This window comes from Phalangium opilio, unplaced genomic scaffold, assembly GCF_054372755.1.
Source record: "Phalangium opilio isolate 3A_F unplaced genomic scaffold, DU_Popi_V2 ptg000070l_1, whole genome shotgun sequence".
NCBI lineage: Eukaryota > Metazoa > Arthropoda > Arachnida > Opiliones > Phalangiidae > Phalangium > Phalangium opilio.
The window spans coordinates 10,173,985-10,186,495 of NW_028324182.1; the positions used below are offsets into that span (position 1 = coordinate 10,173,985).

The 12,511-nt window shown below is 38.1% G+C and overlaps 1 protein-coding gene and 3 non-coding genes across 4 annotated transcripts; all 4 read right to left on the reverse strand.

Moving 5' to 3' along the window:
* Positions 1–34: 34 nt before the first annotated feature.
* On the reverse strand, positions 35–4,323 carry LOC149661502 (uncharacterized). The gene is made up of 2 exons (XM_089843018.1): positions 3,103–4,323; positions 35–664 (listed from the first exon to the last, which is right to left on the reverse strand). Exon 1 carries the CDS (start codon positions 3,927–3,929, stop codon positions 3,120–3,122), a length of 810 nt encoding a protein of 269 aa, XP_089699144.1. The 5' UTR covers positions 3,930–4,323; the 3' UTR covers positions 35–664; positions 3,103–3,119.
* TRNAH-GUG (transfer RNA histidin (anticodon GUG)) lies at positions 717–788 on the reverse strand. The gene has a single exon. It is a non-coding gene; the product is annotated as a tRNA-His (tRNA).
* Positions 4,324–8,476: 4,153 nt separating the features above from the next.
* Positions 8,477–8,548, reverse strand: TRNAH-GUG (transfer RNA histidin (anticodon GUG)). The gene has a single exon. It is a non-coding gene; the product is annotated as a tRNA-His (tRNA).
* A 473-nt stretch (positions 8,549–9,021) lies between these two features.
* Positions 9,022–9,093, reverse strand: TRNAH-GUG (transfer RNA histidin (anticodon GUG)). Its single transcript has one exon. It is a non-coding gene; the product is annotated as a tRNA-His (tRNA).
* Positions 9,094–12,511: the final 3,418 nt, after the last annotated feature.

Consider the following 12,511-nt stretch of genomic DNA (forward strand, 5'->3'; position numbering starts at 1 on the left):
ATAGTTAAAACCGTTAAAACTTAAAACAAAACAATTCTGAAAATACAATTTATTTTAATTCATCAATAATCAATAATATTAGGAACAATCATGAGACAAAAGAATCTTTGGTGAATTATTTTTTGGCACATTCGTTGACTTTAAAATAATAATAATAATAATAATTACAATTAATAGTTAATAATTAATAATTAATAAAAATATAAGGCAAAAAATACGTTAAAAATTGAATTTTAAGGCACATGATTCTATTCCCCTGCGACATTAAAATAAAAATAGGGGGCGTCAATTTCATTCATTTATTATCATAATTTAATTTTTATAATAATTAATAATAATAGTCCGCGACAGCTTTTAATTATTATCAGTTAACTATCATTCGCCGGTCAAAAAGGTTAATTTAAATTCTTTTAAGGCGGCAATAGGGGATTATCACAAATTCTTTTTGGTTTATCGCCTAGGATTTTTGGTGCCAGAGATACTGGTCAAAACTGGAGGGAAGGTGTTAGGAAGTAATTGATTAGATCCTTTGAGTCGGAAACGGAAATGACCTCTTCCTAATCGATGATAAGGGTTAGAAGGCGCTTCTCTCGGGGACGTTGAAAATCTGGCCCGCAGCTTTTTCTCGGTTAAGTGTGTAATAGCTTTTTACTGTTAGTATAGTCTGCAAAGAGATAAAAATAAAATTATTAGGTTTAAAAATTAACACGCCCTTCTGCCGTGACCAGGATTCGAACCTGGGTTATTGCGGCCACAACGCAAGGTACTAACCACTATACGATCACGGCTACCGGGCCATGCGTCGAAAGAGCTAAATACGGCACGTCGTCCGTTTCCCCCAAAATATCGCATTGCTACCATAATAGAGCTAGTCTAGAGTATGGACTTTAATGCGGTCATCGCATTATTTTATTCGACCGGTTGCAGCTATAAATCGATCGTTTCGAGGCAGAGCGTTGTCGTTAATAACAGCGTTTCTCACGAGATAGCGACATTTTCGCGGGAAAGACAGAGAGAAAGAATAAAGGCGGGAAACTTTAGCGCGCCAAAAAGGAGTAGCGAGCGATAGAGATTAGGGGAAGGAGCGGCAGATTCCCCGTTTGGGTTTATAAACTCTACGCGAATATAACATGGAGTGCCAACACGGTTTACGATTAGTTTCATGATAACGTTAGCTTAGTTCGACTTTTAAATGGAATGATAAAACCAAACCAAAACAAACAATAAATTTCTCACTGGCTGAAGGCATTAAGCTTAATCTTTAAAAGCTCTAACCTTCACAGTGATTACACGTAATCCGTGGGAGTGGTTAGTCCCTCGAAAACGAAAAAAAAATGTTTTTTTTATTATTAGGCAAGTGTCCGATCTTTCAAACAGATCAAAATGAATTATAGGTTTTAAAATGAACTCTAAGAAAGAAGAGTGGTCAATACTCAATAGCAAAAAGAAAATATCGTAAAAATGTCAACGTAGCGACACTATTGACACTATCCACACAACCCCAAACGTTCTAAATAATGGCCTTGTTGACTTTGTAACACAAGTCGAGGTCAAGAACGGCCTGTACTTGATAAAATATCTACTTCAATCTTTCAATGTCCCTTCCGTAAGAATACGAAACCTCTTCTTAAACCGCGGGGGAGTTGTTGAGACCAAGTACTTTTATGCTGTTTTGTGAAAAATTTATCTCACTACTCTACTTTACGTTTTGGAAGCCAATTCCCTAAGGGTACGAGACACAAAGTATCGTTTGGGGACAACTATGGCAAAGCCAAAACCAAGCTAAGCTAGAATTGTTTGAGGATATGTTCAGTACTTGACAGCTGGGAGTGACTGAATCTCTTGGGGTGGTTTATTTCTTTTTTTTCTTTTTTAACTTAAAACGAAGACAATCGAGAAGACGCCAGCCAGTGTATAAGATAGAGTTGTCAATTTCCTTTGCCAAGTGAATTACCCATCCCGTCTAGAAATAGACCCTTTGGGATCACAAGACGCCGACAAATGTTATGTAGTAGTCGTATAGTTGTAATTTTAATTATTAATGAAGTCGGAAATTAAACCGAGAGGACGGGAAAGAATAATTTACAATTACTCAAAATTATTTTTAAAAATTAATAGTCTCCCAAAAATCCGAAGAAATAATTAAAAAAATAAATAAAATAAAATGTCAAATGATTTGATTGTAGCAAGCGAGTCTCCGGTTGCAGCTGTCAAATATTGGCCTCTTAACATTGTGACGAGTGTCTATATTTGTAAGGAATCGTATTACTCGGACCAATCAAAACAAAGCCATCAGACAAGGGAGACTCGTGCGCGTCTTTTATGGGGGGCGATATCAGTTAGTCCCATTATTAGAGAGGGGTCATCGAAGAAGGGCCCCCTCCCTGACTTTATAAACGGCTCTTGTCGTCGAGTCGTTGCGAATGACGTTTATTTATAGCAGCGATATGAGAACTTGGAGATTCAAGAAAGCGTAAGATATAGTGTACTTTCATTATTATACATGTCTTCTAGTCGTCGAAATCGTCTCCCCCTCCTTCCGAAATCGACACGCTGATTCTTTACGACTAATTAGAACAGGGGTCCTTAATGATCTTATATATTAGGGGAACGCGTGGGAGATTCATTGGTAATTTTAGACACAAATTGAGGTTATAGGTCACGATTCGAGTACTTTTATTTGTGGTTAGTTTGAAATACGATGCATTTTTAACGAGGGGAAAGTCACTTTGATTTAACATGAAAGGAATTATGGGTGATTCAGTCACTCGTTATGTGGGATTAATACGTGTTTGTTTTTAGTTTCATTTCTATGCCAAATGTTTGTAAGGTATCCTCAGATTTCACGAAATTTCCCATGATTCCTAAATTTTCACTATTGATACCTACCCCTTGGACCTCGCAAGCACGACGAAATTTTAATATTTCGCTCCTAATTGCAAATATTATTTCACAAGACTGCGAAAGCTCCAACGGAACCCTTATTCTGTTTAAACATATCTCTGAAGGGTTACCCCGTTTTTAGAAAAACTTATTTCCGATTGTTTGCCCCCACCCCTAATCTTCCGATAAAAGGGCTATAGAAAAAGATCAAAATCTTACCATGGGTAATTGACTTCTTATTCTGACTGCGGACACTGTCCAGACCAAGCTCCTTCCATCCTCCATACTGAAAAGGCGTAACTGAGTCTTTCGTGAGCGACGTAGGTACAGGAGGTGCTCAACTTGGAATCGGGTTCTTCTTCGCTGTTCAATACTTGATACAAGAAATCAATGTACCTCGAAGCCAACTTTAATGTTTGTATCTTGCTTAGTTTATCCGATGGTAGCGTCGGGATAATTTTCCTCAGGGAGGCGAATGCGTCATTCAAACTCTGCGTCCTTTGTCGCTCTCGGACATTAGCTAGAACACGTTGATTTTGAATCTCTTCGTAACTTTGTTGGAAAGGTCGCTTACGAGGTCTGGAAGGTGATGGCGATGAAGCCGTCGACGGACTTCGACCCGCTGATGCGAAATCAGTACATTTATTGGTATTTTCACGCTTTCCCGTGACGCATCTGCGTTTTCTTTGAGTCGAATTCGCCGCGTTGATTGGTAATTCCTCGGACGTTGGTGGCGTTAATTGTTGGACCATCAACGCGTTGTTTTCGTCGTTGTTTGAATGATAATAAGCGTTTGTCGGCGCGTACTGCGCGGGTTGTTGGTTATGGTAAAGTCCCAGATACATATCTTGATCGCGTTGTCGCCTAAGTTCCTCACCGGATGGAAACGAATCCGTCTCTAAATCGGACAAAGTCGCGCCGCGAAAAGTACTCGTGACATCGGTCATCCTGGACAATTGAATCGAGTCCGAAGAGGATGGGGATGGGGTATAGGTCAAAAGTTCTTGCTCCTCTTTTACGCCATTCATCATAGTGCAAGTTGGCATACCAGCTCGGAAATATTTGAATTAAGATTAATTTTAATTTAATTTACCAGTCTCTGTCCGATATGTGACGAATAATAAAGAGCGAATTAAGATGAGCGGTAAGAAATGGGGAGTCGAGGGACGGACGGTAAATCAACAAGTTTATGGACTCTCTCGTTTGAGGACGATTGAGTGACTGAGGAGGGATTAGAATCCGACTACTGACGGACGAAGAGATACGCGCTTGAACTACTACAATGAAAGAAAACTATTTCTAAAAGACGATCCGAGATTTTTTTTCCGGTCCGGAGTTAGTTGGGTTAAAGAAAGAACTTTCAACCAATGAGAAATCGAGGAGGGTGTTGCTTAAGAAACCAATCTCGACGACGGGGAGCCACCCCTCTTCATCTCCTACGCTATCCTCTCAGCATCCTCCCGGCCGCAAAGAGGTCGGACATTTGATCTTTTGAAAAGAAAAATCTCGTACCCTAGCTCTTATTCTTGATAATACTATATAATGAATTAAGCTAAAATGTAAATTGGTCCCAAATCAAAAAATTGTGAACCAGCAACAAAATGCAACTCAATAGGGAGGGAGCTAACAGTTCCTACCCTGAAACGTCACACCCTTCTATCTCTTACTGGAGTTTCATCCCCCCTAACGGTTCGAAACAGTATTCTACGCGCAAAAATGCCAACCAGAGGGGGGGGGGCTGCGTGACGTCAGACTATCTCTTCCCCTAGCTAGCTGTAGCTCTCTCATCGCTATGACATTTATCGGTACAATTTCCCTAGAAATGCCTAATGTCCGTGCTCTCCAACATATAACGTCCCGCTAAATCCTTGGGATGCCCGCGTAGTTCCCTTTCCCTGATGCCCATAACGCTTCTCTCCGCTTGCTTGATAATTCTCTCTTCGGACTCATCTTCTCTCTCCATCCATCCCCCCTCTCTCACTCACTCTCTCTCTCTCTCCCGATTCCCCATCTTCGCGTATCTCCTACTTCCGGACGCGAGCCACGGACATCCCGAGTTCCCGACCCCGACGTACTTGGCGAGACTGTCCCGCGAGAATCGCCAAGACAGAGAGGAGTCTTAAGTTTTTACGATTTTCCCAAAACTTTTTTCTCTCTCTCTCTCTTTTGGTTTCTTCTTGCCTGACCACGGTTGTTGCATTTTATGAACCCAGAAATATTGTCGCCGCCTTTTAGAGTATATTTCGCGCGTGTGTAGTAGTGTAGAGTGTAGAGGTTTTTCTTTTTTTTTTTTTTTGGTTTCTTCGGTTTTTTTGACAGAAGAAGCAGGTGCCTTCTTGACTGCGAGAAACTCTCTACGGGGAATGATAAAAACTTTAGAAACCGAAGATCTTTTTATTTCCGAAAACTTAGGCAAGGCGGAAGACACGAGGAAGAAGAGAGATTATGAAAGATTATTTAGGCGAGACACAACCGAGCTAGAACTTTTCTTTAAAATTATACGTTTTCATTGTGGGTATTGTAGCTGAGGGTTTTTGGGGCTCTCATAGTTGACAAAATAGTTAATTTAATTTAATTTACTTAAAGTATTATTAATTTAAAAGTTAAATCCTATGAAAAACATTAACATGTACAAAAATGGGCCAAGCCTCGCTTCGTGCCCGCTCCGCCGTAAAACGTTCTGAGATCCCATGTAGAGCCAAGTCTGCCTTTTGTTCTCATTCAATCGCCAATTGAACAATTATGTTATAAATTAAGTCCTTTTCCTAATTAATAACCAATATTCTTTGACTCTATCATTATTATACATCTTTGTTCGTATCAAAAATATCGTGACTTGGCAATCGCAGGTAAGTAATATTAAAAGGAAGTCACTAAATCGTTGCCGATTTTAAAATAATCGAAGGGGTGTTCACTAAATCGTTTATGGTATAGGGGATACAGGGCCGGATTAAAGGGGGGCCGAGGGGGCACTGGCCCCCGGGCGCAAGGCTTATTGGGGGCGCATTGAGTTAAACTGTTCCCCCTTAGCGACACTTGCTGTTCAGTTTTTTCTGACTTAAGGGGGCGCACAGTATCTCGGCCCCCGGGTGCAAAATTTCTTAATCCGGCCCTGAGGGGATATGTACAAGTTTATAAGATGAGTCATGCTCAACCCTATGTACAAATTATATGGTGAGTTATGCATAACCCTATTTACATGTTTATTAGGTGAGTTATACATAACCTTATGTATGCGCTTGCCAAGTCACGATATTTTTGATACGAACAAAGATGTATAATAATGATAGAGTCAAAGAATATTGGTTATTAATTAGGAAAAGGACTTAATTTATAACATAATTGTTCAATTGGCGATTGAATGAGAACAAAAGGCAGACTTGGCTCTACATGGGATCTCAGAACGTTTTACGGCGGAGCGGGCACGAAGCGAGGCTTGGCCCATTTTTGTACATGTTAATGTTTTTCATAGGATCTCACTTCTTTTTGTAGACCCTCTCGTTATACTTCGGTAGTTATATTAAAAGAAGACCCTCTCGTGGTACTTCGTTTACCAATATAATCGCTAACGTTTCTCCATATTTACGCTGAATTACCCCTTTCGACCCGCAGAGAATATGCAATAAAGATTGTACGCGATATCCTAATATAAGAATGTAGCATCAGTTACGACACATTTCTTTTAAATTACTACACCTATTAGCTTTAATATATATTTAACTTTCGGTTAACTTTGGCCCATTACGTCCTTTAATCAAGAACACACACTATTACTGTTAAAAAGACGGCAGCGCCATCTAGTTTTAAAATAAAGAACTAAAGAACAATTTTATAAAAATTTCGGGATGTTTTAATTTTTCTGTGCTTTATAAAATAAATGAAAACTAAATCCTGAATGTTAAGTTTCTATCTACCCTAGAAGTACCTTAGAATTTTGATGATCGGTGAGTGAGTGAGTGAGTGACAAAATAAGGTAAATTTCACCTGCAATATTTCGAAAAGTATATTGGGTAGGATCTTGAAATTTGGAAACTATAGCTAGAATTGACAGTCCTCGCGGCAAGCAAAATTTCAGACTTTTACCTATACCCATAGCGAAGTTACAGTGGGCTTAAAAGAGCCACGAGTTGCTTCGAGAAAAGGATGTCAGTGCTCGACTTGGCTGGGAGCACTGCCGTGCTCCCAGATATCAATGCCCATATCAAACCGCATTACCTTGAAAGCTAAAACTAGTTTTTTTGCGACGTTAAGTATAGAAGGTACTAAAAGTTCATAAGATATATTCCATAAGTTTGTCACTGGTTACAAACTGGAGCTTGTCATGAAGTGACGTAGGTCATAGATCCTTGTAAAGCGACGCCTGGTGAGACGCTGTCAAGGCATAGTACAGACTAAATATGACCTAAATGTACTGCAAAATTAACCACCGAGTGTAAGACTTCAACTCTCGCTTGTCGTTCTCGAACTATAGCTCGAGCTGTAAGTCTCTAGCATTACGAACTTGTATAGGTAGTGTCATACTTATGGGACATATCTTATAAACTTATGAACTAAAACGTATAGCAGCGAGTCAGAATCAGGATACAAAACGGCCGTTAAAGAGTTTAATTAACTGTTGTTGTAATTAACAAACCCTAATATGATATTATATTACACTAAATTCAGACTAAAGCAGGGGTTAATTGTTTTCACAACTCGTCTGTCTGTACATACGTAACGTTCTAAAATAGAACCGCACATTCACGCATCCATTTCACGCTTATCGAAAGTTGCAGGCTGTTGTTCATTTTTCACTTTTGGCCCTTTCCCGCGCGTCTTTTTAATCTACAAGGCAATATTTCACCGCGCCAAATCAAAAACGAAAAACCCGCCAAAAAAAAGGAAAGAAGAGAAGAAAATCGAAGTTTAATCTAGGATAAGATTACCAAAAGGAACGGTATTTTTGCTAGCTATTATTTTTTCTTACTCTACGCTTCGGGGTTAAGGGTGTCGGATAAATGACTTTAGCATTGGCTGCTATGACATTAAAAATGTAGAGGCGCTCCGAAATAATGTCTTGTTAAATCATTATTGGGAACTTATACGACGTTAAAAAGAGTTTAAATGTTTTAGTGATAAATATCGTATAGATGGTAAAACGCTCTGATCGCCATAATAAAAAAAAATTATTATATTTTAATAATTTTTTTCGTTCGCCTAGCTCATAGCGATGATTTATGTGTGGCCTTTTTTGCCGATACATTTTTTTATTGCTTGAAGGACTCGGAATTCCATTGCATTTATAGGAGGCCCGCGTAGAGATTGTGACGTCATTATTTTGTATGACTGTAGCAGGTGTCGATTTGATCTTCGTAATCTTTTCTTAAAGTCTAGCTAGCTATCAAGAATCGAGAAAACTATAGTGGAGTAGGACTAGGCCACCCTTAAGATAAATTTCCCGCCTTTTTGGTTTCGCCGATAGATGGCGCGTAATAATTTTTATTAATGGAAAAATCGGTTTTAAAATATTAATCGCTGATATTTATTAATTAATTTTAGTTTATAAGGATGGGAATAAGGGTAATTTATTAATTTCTGGATTTAAAAAATTTTGTGCCGTGACCAGGATTCGAACCTGGGTTATTGCGGCCACAACGCAAGGTACTAACCACTATACGATCACGGCTGTGTTTCCACATATGCCCTTCGCTTTAATATAACAGATGAAGTTGTAATGTAATTGAATTGGGTCAATAACATTTGTAGTGACGTCATTGGGCAGTTCTTACTACCGACGTTTTAAAAGGAGAGTAAACTATCAGTGCAACATTTTTTTTTATCTATTTCAATTGTTTAAATAGCTTTAAAATCATTTAGAAAGCTTATTAAAATGCTCAAATTTGAAACAAAATTTTTACTGCATTATTAATGATAAATGTTTTTTAGTTTTTTTTTATGCTTTGGATGTTATTTTATAAATATAGTTGTCTGATTATTTCAATCTCTCTTTAAGACCTTGAAAATTTTATATCGTGGGTTTTTGAACTCTAAATAAATTTTAGATTTATATTTATTGTTTTTTAAAAATGGTGTTATTTAAATTAGTCTGTTTGATTTAAAGATTTTTTAATTAATTATTTAATTATTGCAAAATATTCGTGCCGTGACCAGGATTCGAACCTGGGTTATTGCGGCCACAACGCAAGGTACTAACCACTATACGATCACGGCTTCGAATCACATATGTGAGAGGAAGTTTCTTAAACAAGTCGAGAACTATTCCAAGAATATCTTTGAGAAGAAATTTAGATCACGCCCTTCTCGTCTCAGATAAGGAAGTTAGTGCAGATAAAGGAGGCGCTGCCTTACTATATCTATTCAGTTTTTGTGAACACTATCTTTGAGATATGGTACCAAATATTTTGTTGTCTCTTCAACCATGGACTGATTAATCGTATCATACATTATTAGTCCATGGACCAACACCAAATATATCGTGTTAAAGACTTCAGTTATTGTTCATCTCACATTATTTTTGCAAAGAAATACGAACTTAATAAATTACTAGACTAATTTTAAACTGAATTTGCAACAAATTTAAATGACGAAATATTTTAAATTCCTCCCCCTCTCAGCTTAAACTTCAGTGCAGTGTTGTCAGGCCCTCTGTGAGTTAAGTACTGAGTGAAACTGAACTGCTACCCCCCTCTCTCTGCAATCTCTTAACTTCCCAACTGCCTGGCAACACTGGGGGAATGCCAAAAAAAAAAACCTTTAGCAGAAAATATGCATACAAAAATTATGATCATAAAACAGTTTTGCTCGGTCGTCTTGACTTTTAAGATAACTTTTTTGTATTTCCGCTTTTAAATAACCGTAATAATAATTATAGTAACATTTCGGGCTTACTTTCTAAATGTATATATTGTACTACATGCAAAAGTACCAGCCATAAACAACTAACTATCTAAGAAACATTCTAGATTTTTAGAAAGAAAAATAATATGAAAAATGCTGACATGTTTTTAGTGCCTTTAAAACCGCGGTCGTTAAAATGAGAAATTTTCTCGAGACTGTAGCCTATCCCTAGGATAGGATTGAAGGCAATGTAGGTTTTTGAAAATGTTCCATACCATGAAGGCAAAACGTAAGGAGGAGAAACGGCTACCAACGGGCTTTTGATTACTAACAGGAGAGAGAGATGGGCTTAGCTTGAAGGAGAGAGGGATGGAACAGAACCCCCATATAACGTTCGCAGTCTCTACCCCCATTTACGGCAACGTTTCGACAGGCACTCTCGCTCAACCACTTGGGTTGGGATGGGTAGAAAAGCGCCCCCTTTTCCTCTCCGCTTCTCTTTTGCCCTCCATGTCTGTACTGAAGCACTAAAGAGTTAAGCTTAGTTTCCGATATCAAATAACGTAGCGTTTCACCCGGAATTTGCAACGCTGATTCTACGCCTTGCAAAAATTTGTTTGCTTTGACAAGCTTCGTGTAACCGAAGAACGATTATTTATAATATATCCCCGTTATATTTGGAAAAGGGGTTTAAAACTTGGCATTATCTCACTTCCTAAGAATGCTAATGATAGTTAAAATGATTACCAAGTATCCGACTTCTCTATTCTGTCCTTTGAAAAACGATGTCGTAATCTTTTCTTTTTTGCTTAAAGGTCATGCGCCATTATATTTAAACCTAATACCACGGTCGTTTACGCAACGTTAATTTAAGGGTCATATCGTAACGACTTTCTCAATTCTCTCGAATCTCCCCTGCTGTTTGATACCTTACAAGTACGACAATAATCATTTTAAAAGTTGAGTTATATTGTATTTAAATTGAATTTCTATCATTACGAACAATTAAGAAGATTTAGTGTTCGTTACTTTGGGACTTTTGATAAAATTCATTATCCATTAACATGGAAAAACATTGTTGGCTAAATTCAGGGAGATTTCATGGATATTAAATGTTTTAGAGTTGGTCAGGGAAATCAGGGATATTTTTCAGGTTGGAGTAAGGCGATACGTAAAAAATATCCACTCCTGTTTTTTGTACTCAATCGGATGGTCTTACACAATGCTTACACCTAGATACGTCAGTGTAAACCTGCATGGGTGTAGAGAGATTGCAGTTGGCTGAGCAAAGATTCGTGAGATAATTTACACGACCATTTTGGTGGGTTGAATGCATGAGTAAAGCCGAAAGCCACCCACCAACATGGCTGCCAGAACTGATGAGGTAAGACTTAGGAAGGAGGGACAGGCTTAGTATTGATCCAACTGAAATGTCTCTATCAGGAAAATGGGTGTTCCAGAAGTTAACACAAATTCGTATTAACTTCATGATCATCTACTTCCGATACATTTTATTTTCTTCCTAATTTTGGGTGCAAGGTGGGTGGAAGAGGGTGTTGCGTTATTAGGTGTCCAATGTCGGTGGTGCCAAAAGCGGCGTTATCCTCAAAAGATCAAAGGAAAATTTTGATGGAAAAAGGTCCATCGTTCGAAGTTGCCGTGCGGGGTCAAGAAAGAGGATTTTCACTTCATCTCCTTTTGACTCGAGGACAGGACAGGAATAGAGGGAAGCTAGAAAAGTTTTGAAGAAAAAAAAGAGTCCCTTTTTGTTTTCTTTCTCGTTGTGTCGGTCCCCGCACTTTCATCTCAGGACTGACTCTTAGACCTTCAAATAGTTGCCCTTAAAACGCCATTACGTATATATTGGCCATTTTTTGTGAGTTATTTTCCAAGAAATTGAGCCGAGTTCTTTTCTGCTAAAGTCGAATAATGGACAGAGTTAGAGAAGGGAAAAAAGGTTTAAAGAATCACCGAAAGCATGGAAACTATTTAAACCATTGTACCTGCTTATACTCGTTGTAAGATGTTTCTTATATAGTGCATGCATGCTTTAATTAGGTTTTCCAGGTAAGTTATAATGAGATTCGTGCCTTTTACCTGCGCTGGATAAAAATAGAGCAAATGGTCCAGCGATTCAATTATGGCAACCTTTTAAGGCCAAAAGCTTTGGCCTTTTATCCTAAAAGGCTTCTAAGCCAAAATTAAGACCAACTGTTGCTAAATTTTCTATTATAACTCGTACTCTTACCTGGGGAGAGGTATAGGCCTACTTTTTCGTCATCTGGAAAGTTTTACAACGTGTGGGATCTTTCTTTCGACGCTTAATTGAGAGCACATTTTATTTTATTTTCTTTTTCGAATCGCATATGACCATTTGAAAATAATAATGGCTTAATGTTAAGGGTGAAAAAAGGGACGATATATTATACTATTATACTATTTATAACGATTACCGTATGCTTAGAAATTCGATTATTAGTGTTAATATTATTGAATAATTAAAAAATATATATAATTTGATTCGGTTATAAATAAGTAAAATCAGGGATAGATTTAATTTTTAAAAGTAGGAATGGTGAACAGAGTAATCTGGGCGCGCGTCAAAGTCCCGGACCCTCTTCCACGGGACGGGGGTGGGGGGTATGAAAGAAGAGGTGGGTCATAGCGACAGAGGTAAAAAGGAATTACATATTTTTTGCCGTCCCCGTCAGCAACGTCATCAAAACGTAGTTTAAGTGAGCCAATAAGATAATTTAAACTTTTCATTACGTGTTGGAGGGAGGGGCTCTAT